General features: G+C 38.1%; 1 protein-coding gene across 9 annotated transcripts in view; it reads left to right on the top strand.

Annotated features, from left to right (window-relative positions):
* Positions 1–17,683, top strand: part of Nebl (nebulette) — a 392,277-nt gene extending 374,594 nt beyond the window's left edge. For 3 of the 9 annotated variants that reach the window (NR_156125.1, NM_028757.3, NM_001362722.1), the window contains 2 exons: positions 9,545–9,651; positions 11,486–17,683. Coding sequence is in view for 7 of the 9 variants with exons in the window: in NM_028757.3 (NP_083033.1) it covers positions 9,545–9,651; positions 11,486–11,662 (284 nt within the window). In the remaining 2 variants the exon portion in view is untranslated. The remainder of the gene's footprint in view (positions 1–9,544; positions 9,652–11,485) is intronic. The other 6 variants (XR_003953725.1, XM_006497556.4, XM_011238990.3 and 3 more) reach the window with 3 other exon arrangements.
* The last annotated feature ends 558 nt before the right edge of the window (positions 17,684–18,241 follow it).

The raw sequence follows: 18,241 nt of genomic DNA, 5'->3' as shown, positions 1-18,241 counted from the left end.
AAAAACATCACATGATCTCACGTGTGTTTGGATTACAAGTTAAACAGAGATCCAGCACATACAGATAGAAAGAGAGCAGTGGTCACTATGGTAATTAGAAAAGGAAGAAGAAAAGAAAATTGGTGATGGCTAGGGAATGCAAAGTAGCAGAGACACAAGAGCAACACAGCTAGACCTAATGTACACCATGAGCTAGACCTTAGCATTCCGTCACAGACGTGGGCTTCAGGAGTTTTTGACACACAGAGTATAAGTGAGATGAAAGATGTGTTAATCTCTCTCTTTATGATAATCATTTTACTTGAAGATTTTTTAGACTTCAGAGATAAAAATATTTTTCAATAGAAAACTTGTGATCTAGAAATATTCCCCTTCATTTAAAAATAAACGTATTTCTACTTTCAGTCATATTTCAATTTCATGACCCCGGGCTCATCCTCTTCAGTCTAATTTCTTTCTCACTAGAATTTTATAAAGACAATGACTTCAACTATGGGCTCTCCATGGTTATTTCCCAGCTGAACGGGGGTGCTATTTTTAAACTGAATTTGAAAAGTTTGTTTATTTCAGTTGGGATGCTTTATGCCTTTTGAATTTTAAGATAGTATTTGACTACATAGCTTATGTTGACCTGTAAATGGAGATCCTCCTGCCTCACACTCTTAAGTGCTGCCGTCACAGGTGTTCTCACACCTGGCAGAGTGATGCTTTAGTATTTTCTAGTAATATTTGCAGAATTGACCACTGATACAAAAACAAATTCTGTTGTAAAATTAATTGATAGAAAAAAAATGAGTTGTTGTTTTCTTATAATGTAAAACCCAATCAGTAGATCAACATAGCATTTTATTTAATCAGTATGTGCAGCTTATCAAGTGGACAAGTACACCTGAGGTTGGTAATTTCTCAGGGTAAAATAGGATGATATTGCAATCTGAATGTATCTTCGCTCTCCCTCCCTCCCTCCCTCCCTCCCATCCTCCCCCCCTCCCTCCCTCCTTCCCTTCCCTTCCTTTCCCTCTCTCCCACTCCCTTTTCCTCTTCCCTTTTTTCTTCTCCTTCCTCCCATCTTATTCTCTGCTCCCCATCCTCCTGGTCAGAGTCCAAAATGGCCCTGGATATTCAAAGTGGTTATTCAGAAGCTGACCTCGCAGTCCCCTGTGATTATTTTTATTTTATGGCAGATTTGGGTTTGGACTTAGATGATAGGCACCAAAGCCTGTGGTCCTCTAGTTTGAATGTGGACTTTTAGCCCCAGCAGGTGCAGTGAAAGAGAGGAAGGTTGATGCGGTCAGGTGCCTTCAGTGGCATCATTCCTGGCACCTGATTTCTAGATTTGAGCAATAATTGTCTTCCACAGTGAGGGTTGGGTATGCCTTCCAAACTTCACAGTTTTTTTTTTTTTTTTCGGTTTTTCGAGACAGGGATTCTCTTTATAGCCCTGGCTGTCCTGGTACTCACTTTGTAGACCAGGGTGGCCTCGAACTCAGAAATCTGCCTGCCTCTGCCTCCTGAGTGCTGGGATTAAAGGCATGTGCCACCACTGCCCGGCTAAAACTTCACAGTTTTAACTAAATTCTAGACTCTGGCTGTCTTTTAAAATTAAGGTTTATTAACTCCTGGTTTAGTTGGTGGAAAGTCTAAGTAGTTGTCTGATGAGAGCGCATCATCAAAAACATGCTAACTCAAACCATGTGTCCTCTACTGTGTTCCTGCCTTCTTCAGAAGAAGTAATGAGTTTCTCATAACACAAAGTTCTCCCTCAGGTTACAAAATATCAAGCTGCTGTTGAATCTAGTACAAACCTTGTGCATTTAGGTTCCACTTCGTGTGTATGGAAACCCAAGTGTCATGATGCCTTGAGGTTCTGAAGTTAAACTCAAAGATAAAAGATATGTTTAAAAGCCATTTGAGAGCTGACAAGATAGTTCCATGGGTAAAGGTGCTTTTGACCAAGCCTGATGACCTGAGTTTTATTCCTGGGTGTCTGTGAAGCTAGAAAGCCTTGTGACTTGGGGAGCCAGTCTAGAACAAGAGTGAGTTTGAGACCTGTCCAAACCCCAAAAATCTCATCCTGAGACTGGCAGGAGTAGGACTGTTTTCCTTCCTGCTCTGTGCCTGCATTTGGGGCACACCTAGCTTGTACAACCCTCACCTCTGCCACCCTTGAGGTAGCCATGTAGCCTGATGGCCAAATTACAGGTTTAACTTCCTCTCTCCATATAAGGAGTTGCCAAGTAAGCACTTGGAATTCTTCATGCAAATGAAGTGTTCCCAGCACCTTGGTACCAGTCAATGGTGTACACTTAGTCTGTAACCCTCTACTCACTCCTAAAGGTTTATAGAGCCCTTATTCACCTCCACTAAAGGAGAACTGTTTCACTGAAAGCCTTCTTGGAGAAGGCTGTTTCTCCAGGCACTCATCAGCAATCAAGGTTCTGTATAACGCTAAGCATCCTTCTTTCTAGTCAGGCCTGGTGAGTAACAGTGCCTGCATATCCCGAAGGCAGAAGTAGACCCAGGCTTGCAGGTCCCACATACTGGAAAGAGAAAACTGATTCCTATAAGTTGTCTTCTGACTTCTACAAGCACGCCATTGCATGTACTCCCAAATCAATGTTGTAATAAATTAAAAGCTATTTGAGCAAAAGTGCCACATTATTTTGGAGTGTGGTAGTGGGGGGGGGTGGTGGTATTATTTTTTATTTTATTTTTTAAAAATCATCAGTCCCAAATGTCTCAGCCACCTTGCTCCTGGATAAAAGGGATCTAGATAGGACTTAAGTCTTTAATATCCACTTTCAAATAAACAGCATTCCTTTTTCTTTTTAGAAATGCTTTCTTGATTGTCAAAAATGAAGATTCATTGTTCTAAAACCCAAAATATAATCTCCTTAGCTTCTTCCACATGCGTTAGTTGATAAATCTGAAGTGCTAGGGAATGATGACAATGATTTCATTCTGCCGTGTCCTGAACTTGGACCGTTTGGAAAGTTTCTGAAGAACAGTTTTCTGTTTGCTCTGGATTTACAAAACAGCGAACCTCTGAGAGAAAACAAAACCTGAATTATGTTCTCAATTGACATCATAACTACAGCCAATAAAGCCTTTCTCTTCTTTAGCAGTGAGGCTTTGGCCATTTACTCACCTTTGTTCAGGCTTGGTCTTCAAGGCCTCTACATTGTCTTTGGTGTCCTGTGTCCTGTCCGGCTGCTCTGCTCCAGAGAAGGAGACTTCTCCAGCCTTCCTGCTAAACCTTTAGTTCTTCAACTTTATTATTGACATGGGAATGACACTTATTTTAGATAGTTGTGATAATTATTAACAACCTACAAGCAGCATGTGTACAAAGGGCATTTAACAGTGCTCCGTCTCTTGCTCAACCCTAAATGTGGGTACCTGCCCTAAAGGGACTTATTTGGGGCTAATTTCCCCTTTACTATGAATGCACTCCATTGCTTTGATCTTTGTACACTTTTATCAACTTTCCCCCCTTTCCCCAGTTCTTTCACATTTAGGTTTTAAATCTACTCAGCTTTTTATTTCAGTTTTATGTTCTTTTGTTTTAATAATAACAATACTTAGGAGCTGGAGAGATGTCTCAGTGGTCAAGAGTATTTATTGCTCTTGAAGAGGACCCAGGCTGAATTCCCAGCACCCATGTGGTGGCTCACAACCATCTATAACTCCAGTTCTAGGGGAGTCCAATGCCCCTTTCTGAGCTGCTTGGACACCAGATACAGAAATGGTGCATATATATACATAAGTTCAGGTAAAATATTCATATAAATGAATAAACCCAAAATTAAAAAAATTAACATTTAGTTAGAAAGTATTGAGACCAGTGATGTGTGGAAGAACTTCATAGTACAGAGAAAGAAATATTTTTGCTTTATAAATACTGCATCATGTTCGAAATTGAGTGTGAGCCTCCAGATCTCTGATCAATATATCTTACCAATGTGAAATAAAGTTGATCATTTTTACTTAATGATTTCCTTAGTCTTTCAGTGATCTTTATCAGAGTCCTAGTAGAACTCCTAAACTCTTTAGTGGAATAGTCAACAGATAGCAAAGCTTTATGATCCCACAGAAGCTACTAAGGGATTCATGGAAATGAGGATCATCAATGTAGGTGTGATGAGAAACCATAGCGCTGGGCTTTTCAGTGGCTCTTCCTGAGTTCTTGTCACTGCCTGCCGTCCCACACACTCTCAGGACTAAACTGACTGTAGTAACAGTACCTGCTGCTTCTCCCACTCTGAAGGGCAGCTCTGTAACAGTGTAACAGTGTATTTTAATATAGTTTTTTTTTCTCCTTTCAGGTAAATGAGCAAAAGTGTTTAAAAAATCTTCAAAGTTTATGAATAAGTTCAAATAATAAGTAATTAAGAAATTACCAGTCTAAATGCTGAAAAACAAGTTTGAGGTTTTTTTAGTCTACATCATTAATTTGTGTATTTAATTGGACATACCCTACAAATGTACCCAGAACCAGCTCCCTAATTGACTGAAGTGCTAGCTTCTCAGGGCCATTATAGCTCCAAGAGAGCAAATATTTTGTCATTTCTCTGTGCTTAGCCTGCCTAGGACTTAGAAAACAGTCATAATTATTGTTAATAGCTGTAAAGACTCTGTGGTAGGCAAAATAGTAAGCTGCAGATTTCCTGGTGTGCACTGGCTCATCAGAGTTGACGAGGTAAGTGAATGTCCATTGTTCCAGCTTCCTCCGTTCCCCTCAAGTAAACCTCTTACTTAGCAAGAGTAGGAGCTTGCATATTTATGGTGATTTTACTATTTTTTTTCTCATGTGTAGAGATTGATAATATTCCTGGCAGTCCTTTGCATTAAATATGTAAATTGAGTTGATAATCTTAACCAGGGCTGTTTTCTGGAAGGATTTGATATTTAATCATAGTTTATATATTTAATCACGGGTTTATAGCAATTCTAATCCAAGCAAAGATCTTGGCAGTCTGTGTGATGCCCTATCTGGACACTAGGTGCAATTTGTAACAATTAATAATAGAAATTCACTCATGAATTATTAAAAAGAATTCCCCACTCAAACAAATATTATTATAGAGAACATATTACATTTCTAATCTGCTAATCATTAAACTTCTTTAATGTATTGATTTCATGCACCATTAGAATGCACTTGCCATTTATAAATTATTAATTTCACAATAGTATCTGCTCATTCTTTTTAATCATAAAAATTGACCTGAACAAATAACCCTATTATAGGCATATACTTAACCTGATTAAACTAAAATGGCAAAATATTATGGGTTTAATAAGCATATATATTGTACATCTTTTCTAATGAATTACATCATTATTCAAAATAGAATGAAGACCATGCTACTCAATGTTTTACTCATAGATATTTTGCTTACAAATGCTTTAAGTATACATACATTTTGAGAAATTTACACACAAGTGGGCTTATGGGTATTTATTTGCTTGTTTATTTTATTGCATCTGTGTTGGGTGGTTTGTCTAGAAATCAGAGTTCATCAAGAAAGAAATTATGTCATTTGTTTTGTTTTGTTGAGTCAGAATCTTGCTTTGTAACTCATGCTTCCCTGAAACAATCTATGCAGATCATCTTGGGCTTAAACTTATCATCCTCCTGCCCCAGACTTCCGATTAATAGTCACAGGCATGCATCACTGTGTTTGGCTCAGAAACTATGTCTTCTGTTGCCCTAATTAATGTTGAAGATGGTAAAAATCTTGTGAATGCCATTTTGATGTATTTTAACATAGGAAAATGATAGCTACAAAACTTTTCAAAATTATTTTTTATTTTATTCTTTGATAGTTTTATATGTGTTTATAATGAATTTCATTTGTTTGCAATATCCATTAGCCTCCCTCTCCTCTGTTGCCTCTCCGACTGAAACTTTTTCTTTCTTCCCAACAGCTCTTTTTTATTTTTATAGTGTGTGTGTACATGTATGTATGTATGTATGTATGTATGTATGCATGTATGTGTATGTATGTATATATGTATATATATATATTTGTGTGTGTATTCATATGTGTATGTATGTGTGTGTGTCTGTGCATGTGACTCACTGGATTAATTAAGTTTAATTATGGTTGCTGCATGAGCATAGGTTAGGGTTATTTACTGGAGCATGGGCGACTTAGCAGTGTTATATTCACTGCGGAAAACCAGCCCTACTTCCCTAAGCAACCATTAGCTGCCAATAATCTCTCCAGGAGGGATACAGCCTCATGAGCTTCTCTTACCCATGTTAAATATTGACTGGTCAAATCTTATTCAGGTCTTACGCAGGTTACCATAGCTGTAGTGAGTTCCTGGGTATGGTGGCTATGTCATGTTCAGAGGGCGTCTTTTATCATTTAAATTTTTATTTGTTTTGAGAAATGTATTTGTGACTACTGCAGTTATGCCATTTCAACCCCTCCCTTAATCCCCCTCTAATGTCTCCTATCTCCCTTCTGAACCTTTACCCAAAACTGTAAAATAAGGGCCCTAAACTGTGAGATATTAAGGGGAGAACAAAGGAGGAGAAAGTAAAGAAGATAGAAAGGCAGACTCAAGATAGAAAGGCAGACTCATCTATGTGAGCAGATGACTCCTATCAGGAAGTTTGTTAAAAATTTTTTCTTTTCTTTTTTTTAAAATATTTTTTATTACTACGTATTTTCCTCAATTACATTTAGAATGCTATCCCAAAAGTCCCCCATACCCTCCCCCCCCCCCACTTCCCTACCCACCCATTCCCATTTTTTGGCCCTGGCATTCCCCTGTACTGGGGCATATAAAGTTTGCAAGTCCAATGGGCCTCTCTTTCCAGTGATGGCCGACTAGGCCATCTTTTGATACATATGCAGCTAGAGTCAAGAGCTCAGGGGTACTGGTTAGTTCATAATGTTGTTCCACCTATAGGGTTGCAGATCCCTTTAGCTCCTTGGGTACGTTCTCTAGCTCCTCCATTAGGGGCCCTGTGCTCCATCCAATAGCTGACTGTGAGCATTCACTTATGTGTTTGCTAGGCCCCAGCCTAGTCTCACAAGAGACAGCTATATCACGGTCCTTTCAGCCAACGCTTGCTAGTGTATGCAATGGTGTCATCTTTTGGAGGCTAATTATGGGATGGATCCCTGGATATGGCAGTCTCTAGATGGTCCATCCTTTTGTCTCAGCTCCAAACTTTGTCTCTGTAACTCCTTCCATGGGTGATTGTTTCCAATTCTAAGAAGGGGCAAAGTGTCCACACTTTGGTCTTCGTTCTTCTTCAGTTTCATGTGTTTTGCAAATTGTATCTTATATCTCGGGTATCCTAAGTTTCTGGGCTAATATCCACTTATCAGTGAGTACATATCATTTGAGTTCTTTTGTGATTGTGTTACCTCACTCAAGATGATGCCCTCCAGGTCCATCCATTTGCCTAGGAATTTCATAAATTCATTCTTTTTAATAGTTGAGTAGTACTCCATTGTGTAAATGTACCACATTTTTTGTATCCATTCCTCTGTTGAGGGGCATCTGGGTTCTTTCCAGCTTCTGGCTATTATAAATAAAGCTGCTATTAACATAGCGGAGCATGTGTCCTTCTTACCGGTTGGGAAATCTTCTGAATATATGCCCAGGAGAGGTATTGCGGGATCCTCCGGTAGTACTATGTCCAATTTTCTGAGGAACCACCAGACTGATTTCCAGAGTGGTTGTACAAGCTTGCAATCCCACCAACAATGGAGAAGTGTTCCTCTTTCTCTGCATCCTCGCCAGCATCTGCTGTCACCTGAATTTTTGATCTTAGCCATTCTGACTGGTGTGAGATGGAATTTCAGGGTTGTTTTGATTTGCATTTCTCTGATGATTAAGGATGCTGAGCATTTTTGAAGTTTGTTAAAATTACGGCATCATATATATATTCTGGTGCAAGGGCAAATAGGTCAGAGTCAACAGATAGCTATCACACAACGGGATGGAGTCAGCAGGAAACTAATCAAGGAACCAAAACTCTTAATTCTTTCTGGCATTGGCTCCAGCCCCAGACCACAGCTTGTCAAGTGTGCTCTTGGACAAGGACACAGAACTAGCTTTCTTGTCTTTTCATCGGGACCTCTACAAAAGGGGGCTTGGATGGGCCTACCCCCCAACACTACTCTTTCTCAAATTTATAACTCCTCTATAATTGTTATTGTTTTATACACACACGCACACACATCCCATTTTGTTTTGCTCATATGTGTATGTGTTTAGGGATGACCACAGGATTATACTGCCTATCAGGGCCTGTCTTTGAAGAAGCCTGTTCTCCCACTTTTAACAGCCATTGATAGGTCTTCACTGGGGGTACGGTCCTGTGAAATTTTCCCATACATATTGGCATGTGAACTAGAATTATCATTATGCACGTTTTATTTAGACAGCTATGTTGTTTTATAGGTCAGGTTTTCTAGCACATCTAGAAGATGCCACATAGCAACAGATGTCCTGGTCTTTTGGCTCTTAAATTTTTTCTGCCTTCTCTTCTGAGGTTCCCTGAGCCTTAGGTGTAGGGATTTTGTTATAGACCAAATGAGGCTAGGAACCCCATGCTGTGTTTATACAGCACATTTCCCAGCATCTGCTCTTACATTCTTTCTGGCCCCCACTTTCATGGTGTTCCTTAACATTGGAGGGGATAGTATAACCATAGACCCAAGCATTCTACCTTCACTTATTCAGGTGGTCTGATTTCTCAATTCTCAGTAAAAGTCAAAAGTCAATTCACTTATTTAAAAGGATTTCATATGCTCTAAATACAAGTTTCTTTAAAGAGTGTTTATTGGCGGTATTAAGTGCTAAAGAAACATCACGTATGACTAAACATGTTGGGATTACCAGTTTTGTTAAGTTGTATGTCTTTGAATATGTACTACATGTCCATGCATCCTTGTTGAGAACATTGATGCTCTGCCATGGATTTTGGGTCTAATTAAATCCCTTTATATGCTCACTTTCTTTTATTTTTGTTTTATTGTTTCTTTTAAATGTCGAATGAATTAAGGGGCCAAATAAGCATGGTTTCTGCTAAGAGTGTGATTTTTTTTTTGTTTAACTTATTTTGTTTTACCATAGCATCTTCAATAGAGTAGCAGAAATTGACTGACATTTTGAGATCCTGACATAGGGGGAGTCAGTTTTTGTAATGGTGTGATTCCTGGTGAGTACATCACACTCTCAAGAATGATTAGGCAGCACAAATTGGACATGAGGGGCTAAAATAAAGAAATAGACAACAAAAATGGAAGAAAACTCAAAGTTTTGAGAGAGGATTTGGGGGAAATATGGAATTTAAAAAGCATTAATAGAAATTCTTTAAAGAAACAGTTAACTGCATGATAAATTGATTTTTAAATTAACATCTTTAATATTAAGATTTGGACTAATCTGGAGACTGCCTGTACTGTTGCCACTCGGATTTCACGGGACAATGAAGACAGTTTGTTTTACTGGTAGCGCTTCATTTAGGTTTGAAGGTTAACCTATGATGTCTCTGTGTGTCCATGTGCAGCACCTGTCCTTCCTGGAGCTTACCAGCAGAGCCATTCCCAAGGCTATGGGTACATGCATCAGACCAGCGTGTCGTCCATGAGGTCAATGCAGCCTCCAGCACATCTAGTAAGTGCTGACTTCAAACACTCCTGCCATCCACGAGTTTAGCTCTGTGATAGAGTGCTTGTGAAGAGTGGGGAAAATAGACCAACACTGACATGGGATTACTATGTATATAGTCCTTTCAATGGAAGCAAAACAATTACAGGGGTAAAATGATGAGAGAAATTGTATTAGTAAACATCACAACAAACAATAAAACAAACAAGACATCTTCTAGTTATGAGATCTCTTTTAGTTACTTTTATGTTACTGTGATAAAACACCATGACCAAAAACATTATAGAGGGACGAGTTTATTTGGGCTTTGTTTCAGGTATATAAGAGCCCATCAGGGCAAAGAGGCATATTGGCTGGAACAGGAAGCTAAGAGAGCATATCTCAACTGTAAGCACAAAGCAGAGAGGGTAAAGTGGAACTAGGGCAAGGATATATTCTCCCAAGTCAACCTGTGGTCACATACTTTCTCTAGAAAGGCCATTCTCCCTAAACCTTGTCACAATTAGAGATCAAATATTCAAATACCTTAGCCTGTGGAGAACATTTTTTCATTTAAACTACCACAGCATCCTAATTTTTACTTCATAATTGGGAAATATCCAGTTATGATCTTCATCCAGGCCTAAGAAGGGACAGGTATATGATACTCATGTTAAAAGAGTTAGTCTTAATCATAATGGTCTCAGTTGTCTAATGGACATAGACTAGCATAAGCTTCAATGTTCTGATTAGAGAACATTTGGTCAGAATGTTTAGGGAACATCATGAGACTGTAAAGAAGCAGTAAATAGATATTCTACTAAAAGTATTAAGTAGATATTCCAGTTACTCTGATCTGCCAGGCATTGTTTATATCCCGGTACTGAAATGCCCTGCTATACTCCCAAATCTGTTCAAATAAGGTACGTCAGTTTAAAGTCTATTGAGAATAGTAGCCTTCAAACATCCCTGTTAGAAGTCTTGACACACTCATCATTAAGTTCAAAGTTCAGAAGTGAAACTTACTTTGTGCTCATACTTGGTGTCTCATGCTGAGATTGCTTCAATATTTAGAAGCAGGAGACAAGAAAATAATTGCTTTCAGGTCTACTGTGTGCCAGCCAGTTACCTGTTTCCTTAATCTATGAATATTCTTGGCTTTGAGGTTTATTGATTATTAATATTAGACAAACTCTTAGACTTGAACTAAAACAAATATAAAAATGCAATTTAAGTTTTTTCACTGTAATAAAAATTTCTTTATATGTATCTCAAAAATCAGATGTTTATGTAGGGAATTTATGGCCCTGTGATATGATATGTATAATGTTTAAGTAAATAGATGAGTTTTATAATATTTTTTTGGGGGAGGAACAAAAATTCTTAGTATTTACTTAGGAAAAGTTCACTTTCTGTGCAAGGGGAAAGCCATTGGCAGAGAGCCACTAGACTACAGGCCTGCTGTTAATGGGGGAGGGAGAGGCTTAATCTCCTGAAGAAAGAAGGGAACTGAAGAAAATCTACATCATCTAAGGCTTCTGGGATTTTTTTTTTCATGCAGGACCTGGTGTTATTCCTTTGAAGGTTACTTTTAGAGAGGCACACTATTTTATTTATTGTCTTTTAAAGTTAAGGTACTGTGCTATCTTTCTGGACCCTTGCTTTGACCTTAAATATGTTTCCTCTAGATGGACAAAGTTAAGATTTATAGAATAGGTGATACACCTGGTTTTGAGCTGCCCAAAGATAGCAACACCTGCAAACACTCATACTCATCACGTGTGTGGTAGTTGGTTATAGTCCAGATTTGTATCTTCTCCTACTTTAGAATACCACATACAATCACTTCATTCTTTTTCAGAGGACCTACCGCGCCATGTACGATTATAGCGCCCAGGATGAAGATGAGGTCTCCTTCCGAGATGGTGACTACATTGTCAACGTGCAGCCCATTGATGATGGCTGGATGTATGGCACCGTGCAGAGAACCGGGAGAACGGGCATGCTCCCAGCAAATTACATTGAGTTTGTGAATTAATTCTTTCTCCTTGCCCTTCGAGCTTTATTATGATGTATTCCAAACTCAATCTTTTTAAAAGATAGATGATACTTTTCAGATAACTTGGCAATTATTTTACAATAATGTATCCTTACTTTGACAATTAGACACACAGGTACCAGGAAAAAAGGAATTGACTTTCAGGCTGGAAATGGCAGCATCCATAGTAATTCCTGTAAACAAAACCATTAGGTCTGGAGACCTGGTGCTGCTAATTGTGTTTGTGGTTTCATTCAATTGGCTATCCAACCCTTCTGGGAAATGTATTTTTGTAGACTTTAATAGAGATGTTGATTGTCCCTTAAGTGTAACAAATGTATGAAATTTCTTAGCTGTCACTTGGAATCATCCATAGCTAATTCTCATAGTCCAGCAACACATCCAATAATTTAAAAACTGTTCAGCTTTTAAATCATTGGATAATTTTCAATTCAAGGGAGGATCACCTAATATAATAAATAAATGGAAACAGTGGCAGAATGGGTCTGGTTAAAATCATATTGACTGTAGCCTTAGGGAGTCGGCAGGGAACTTAGCCTTTCCCTAGGCTGAGCGGGAGCTATTTAGTTCTCATGTGCTTCATGGTGTAGCCTATCTCCATTTATGTTCTGTGGAGCAGTGCATCTGCTCAGGTCCCCAGAATGTCAGGACCAGGTAACTTCCCAGCTTCTCTGCAAAGGGCAAAGTCTAATGTCATCTGTACTATTTCACCAGTAGCCTCTATCCTGTTGCATGTCTGTGGGCGTGAGCTTCTGTAACATGGCAACATCTGTAACAGCTGCTAGCCCATCCTTGTTACTAAAGTCAACCGTATGGCCACTCTCTCCCTGCCCTTCTTCTAGTTGCCCGCTCATTGGAAAACATTTTGAAAAGTTGCTTGAGGCTTTCTTGCTGCATTACACTCTAGTTTTGAAAGACTCACACCTTAGGAACTACATATATACTCTAGTAAATAGGAGACTTATGTATTTACTGGATAGCTTTCACTCACTTAATGCCACCATTGATTTAAAAGTGGAGTGAATTGAACAGCCTCGACCGTAAGCGGAAATGGAGTATAAAGTAGCTGAAAACCAAAAACACAGAACAGCAAAGGTTTGCTCACAGTTAGACAATCTGGTCTTATACTTTGGTAATCAGTCTTCAGATGCTGGGATAGAAATCTGGCCATTAAATATGTTCATAAAAAGGCTTCCCTTTTCCATTCCCGTTTTTGTTTTCTAAGTCACCTTCACGATTAGATTAAAAAAAGTCATGAGTGATTTTTTGGTGGGGAGGGATGTCCAACAGATAATCCACTAAGGAAGAAATCAGTGTCCGGTTTTGAGTAGTTTGCAGGACTCACACACTTGTGAGTAAACTTGTCTGGAATCTGCAGTTGAAGTCACCTGGATGTTGACATTTATTGCAACTCTGTTTTTTCATAGTGCCTCTGACTGTGACTTGCAGCTTGGTGGCATTCTTGTAAGCTCTGAAAATGAAGAGAGTAAAGTCACAAAAATATAAGAGGATACTGCGACTGTGGGAATATCTACTTTACACAATATGCTTAAAGAAATAAACAAAGCATCCACAACAAAAACCATTCAAATGAAATGTTTATAAGGCCAAAGTCCAAAGTGGGTTCATGTAAATCTTTAGAAAGTGAGCCCATACTTTTGAAAAATATTAGTTTTCTTAGATTTGCTTTAAGGAAAAGTTTTGTCACACTAAGCTGTATTTCTGTGACACAGATAGAAAATTGAAAAGGAAAATTCTGCAGATAACTAGAGATTTTTCTGGAGAGGTTGTTTTTATAGACTCATAAGTAAGTAGCTTACCTAATCTTCACGTAATTTAAGTAACCAATCATTATTAACTTTCCTAACTGCTTTCATGTCTTGAACACACACCTACAAAGATAAACTGCACTTGCAATAATTTGCAAAAATCTGTACCCGAAAAACAAGGGTGATAAGTTGCTTCATTTATGTGATATGTCTTTTATGCTTCCAGAGGCAGACCATTTGTGTGTGTGTGTGTGTGTGTGTGTGTGTGTGTGTGTTTGTGACTATTTTTCAAAAGTAGTCAAAATTAAAATGTTAGGATAAATGCAGGGCAGGTATGATTTTGATCATAGTATATGTGTAGGAATCTCAACAGAAGCCAACTTTGAAATGATGCTTAACATTTGCTTGTCCCCACAAAGTAGTGACTCTATGGTCCATGTTTTTGCCACTCATTAATTTCAAAGTCAGACTTGATGAGTGTGAGAGTCAGTACATATTTAGGAGATAGCCGTTCTAAATATTGAGCTTTGCATAATGTTTGCTTAGCAAGATATTTCTGTTTCAAGTCTTTCAGAATTAAGATATGATCTGGAGCTGGCAGCTGTGGCTCATACCTTTAATCCCAGCACTCGGGAGGCAGAGGCAGGCAGATTTCTGAGTTCGAGGCCAGCCAGGTCTACAGAGTGAGTTCCAGGACAGCCAGTTTTCCATACAGACCAAGGCAGAGCAATATATGGCATGCTTTCGAGATTATGCGTCGAGCCTAGATGTGTCATAGCCAGGTGCCATCTTTTGCAGCATCTTTTTAAGAAATACTATATTCTTAGCACCTTTTTCGCTTTCCACATGCCTCCCTCCCACGTGCAGTTTGGCAGTCAATATGTCACATGTAACATTGACAGCAATAGAAGAATTTAAGAACAAGCCCCTTAGAAATTGGAGTCAAAGGAGACTAAATGCCAAGCACAGAGGGCACGCACCTCTTCCTATCTGATGGATTCCAAGCTTGCCAGGAGCACAAGAAGGTACTTGATACACTTCTCAAAGTCTCTGAAAACAAATGCCTTTGGTTCATAGTCCTCTTGAGAAAAGTTTAGAAACTTGATATAATGCTTTTGCTATAAGCTTTTGTAGTAGATTTAAGAAAAAAAGCATTTGTTATCTAGAAAGCTTTTTCTTTCTAGCCTGTGACAAAATATCTTCCTATCTTCATTTTGCTTGCACATCTGCAGCACAGCCCAGTTTGCAACTTTGATCTGGTTTTCATTTTCCATGGAGGCTCTGCCTCTTCCCATGTCTCCCAGCCTCCACACAGCACCCAGGAATGTCTAAGCACAATTTCTACAAGCATCTTGTAAGGGGGATGGATGAGATTAGTCCAGTTTCTCTCTTGCTACTAGGTCCTTTGCTTGAAGATGATGAAGATGTTTTTAGTTAGGGATCTTCTCTCTGCTGGAGGCCTATAACACTATAGGAATTAGGGGAAAACCTTTTCCATAATTGAGAGCAAGTGACACACCTACTTTTCAGGTTCATCCACCTCCAGTGGAATGTTTTCAGTCAAATGAGAAAGAAAATAATTGATCTTTAATAATACAGCCCTATATTCAGTAGATGCAGTTTATACTAAGGTTACAATATAAATATATACAAAATAGGTGCCTTTTTGATTATGCTTGTTTATCATTATGGTCTTAGAAAGGAAACCAAGCAAGCAAGCAAGCTTCTGCATATTCTATAGTAATATTTTATGATACATGATCAATATTTTTGTGGTGAGAAGTGGGATACCCTTGAAAGAAAGATACTACAGGTGGTAGCTAGTTGTATTTTCCTTCTAAAGGTTTATAATACTAGAAAATGCTGACTTATTCAATTTTCTGAGAAGTTTTTTTGTGGATTTATATATAGTTGAGATATATAGGCATTAAGTTTAGGTTTGGGGTTTAAAATAATTATGGTGAGACAGACTAGCTATATTATGAGACTGAATTCACTGCATAATTGAACTTTATGACCTGATTATATTTTAACTGTTTGCCTATGATAATCTGTTTGTGGCTTGTGTTGCGCTGATAATCTAAATTATCATTGCATTGTATGGGGTAATAAAACATGATGATAGAGCTTCAGTTAAGCAGGAAGCTATGTAAACCTTTAAAGATGCTAAAAATGAAGGTCTTTCTGAAGTATTCCATGCTCCTTAGGACCCTTCTCCAGGCAAGTAGCTGTCAATAACTGATGACCAAAAAAGTCAAGCTGTGTGAAACTTCTGTGATCATCATTCCAGGATGTGTAAGACCACTAGAATCCTTATGCCTGGAAACTTCTCTGAGCAAACGTCCTTCCCAATTATCTGTAACTTCAGTGTATCTACAAGAGCTTGCCATGCTTATTGTGTCTGGTGTATTGTATCCTGGTTGCATAGCACACACTTCACCGTTGTCAATTATTGATTGTTAAAGATGATTTCCTTTAAAGGAAAGAGAAAACTGAATCGCAGCATCCTTCCTTCCTGTCCATACAATGAATTGCTGAGCATTTTGGAAGTTGCAACAAGTGTGTAACAGGCATGATATTTGTAGAACTGTTGGTTTCTGACCTGTGATAAAAACACAAATTTGAATGATGTAGTTTGGCTTCTGTTTGCTTTGAAATATGCACAGTTGTGGTTTGTGGTTAATTTGTAAAATTGTACTAACTTTGAGAACATAATGATTTTGAAAGAAGCATTAAATGTTTTTTCCCCCAATGGAAGGGTATCACAGAATGATATAAGGTTATTAGTATAATTTGGCATTTGTTATGCAAGTTGTGAACACCAGCTATTAAAATATATTTTAGTAGAAATGCTTTAATTCATGTTGTTTTCCTCTACACTGTGAATCTTAAGCCTTGGTGGACCAGAGACACATTGTGATGTCCAAAGGACTAACCTATGCAAATGAGTTCACATCTTATATTGATATCACAATAAACATGTGATAAGGCATTATTTCTCCTCATAATGTACAGCAGTATTGAAATAACAAAGGAAGCCCAGCCTCCCATATATTACACTGTAGTCCCTCACAATCCCTTCAAGGCTACCGAAATCATTAGCATTTATGTAAATCAGACTGATATCAACTAAAGCGACTTGAATGATTCTGGACAGAAAATGATGGACAAGCATCTCGACTGGATTTCATAGAACTATGTTCTCACATACTCTCTGTTCAGGGTCTTGGTATTCTATGTCTTCTATCTGTATTTGTAAAGCCTTATGATGAATTGATTTCCTATCAACACACTCAGTTTGCTTAAATAAATTCAGGATGTAACACAATGGTTCTACATCTTTGCTGTCACGTGGTTCCTAGACCAGGCCATTGGATGCTTGCAGCACAGTGGGCATTCCTACTGTTGGCTCACATGCAGGCATAGCAAAGGCTCATGAAGACATAGTGTATTTATTTTTAAGTGCTATGGAGAATGTGTTTTTCCCCATGAAACTAACACACATTTAAGAAATAATTATATACTTTTTAATCCCACAATCTTTCTGATGTTTATACCCATGTATTGCTGGGACACATCCTCGTAGCTAACTTTTTTTCAAAACTGAAGTCTTCCCTGGCCTGGTGTTAGTTTTCTTGTATTTGAAAGATGAAAGTAGCAACAGAAGCAACTTGGAGGAAGGAAAGGGCACGGATTGATACTCTGATCTTTCATCAAAGAATGTCTATCATAGAACATAATTGCTTCTTTTCTCATGTTTCTGTATCACAGAACGTAATTGCTTCTTTTCTCATGGTTTTCTCATAACTGAAAAGACAGGTAGTTCCAATTTTTACCCTCATCTACACTTCAATAAATTGGATCTTGGCTTTATTGTGTGAATCTCTGGCATAATCTTTCCAAACTATAAACTGATAAATCTTGTAGACTGACACACACATTTCAAACAGGTCAATGGAGAAGCTTAGCAAATGGCATTTGCTAATAGAGTAAACACTTCTACCAAATCTTGATTGTTCTGTTTTTTTATATTCTGTAAGTTTGGGTTGAATATCTGTGGTATTATGAATCAAACACACTCATGATTTTTGAAAGTATAAAGTAAACAACACAGGTATTTATTCATGTGAAGAACTTACTATCCCTTCCTTCTTCCACGACTTTCTTTCATTTCATGACTATAACTGTACCCTTTGAAATCTGAGCCATAAAGAAAATGAATAATTGACCTATAATAATCTATGTTTCAAATGTCTCATGTTTATTATTTTATTATTCTTAATTTTAAGAATGTGGAAGTTAATTAAAGAGCTGATGTGGCTGGGTACTAGATTTTTACCAAAGCAAATCTCTACAAATACATCCAGATATAATACCCTGGAAAGCAGAGGAAAGGGAAATCTTTATTATTTTCACAATGACTTTTGTGATGGCAGAAAACTGGATCAAGTTCAAGGGTGAGCTTCAACTTTTTTTCTGTAGTTCTAAGCAAAAACCTTTGGCCTCTGTCTATTACATTTTTTATTTGTAAGCAGTAGACATTTGATGACAAGGGAGAGTAGGAGAATGGACTCAGGGTGAAAGTCAAAACTAGAACAAAGGGCCCAGGTGCTGGCTTGGGTTTATGTCATGGCGTTTTGATCTTTGGGTTTTCCCCCTTAGTTTTGGGATAGTGACCATGGAAAAGAATAGTAGACTAAAACAGAGATGTGAATGAAATATGATTGTCTACTACTTCAGTTGAGAAAAAGAGAGTGCTTCTGCACCCTCATGTTAGTTTTGAGATTGT

Source organism: Mus musculus, chromosome 2, assembly GCF_000001635.26.
Source record: "Mus musculus strain C57BL/6J chromosome 2, GRCm38.p6 C57BL/6J".
In the NCBI taxonomy this organism is placed as follows: Eukaryota; Metazoa; Chordata; class Mammalia; order Rodentia; family Muridae; genus Mus; species Mus musculus.
Note: the sequence above shows the minus strand (reverse complement) of the source record. Positions and strands in the feature narration are given on the sequence as shown.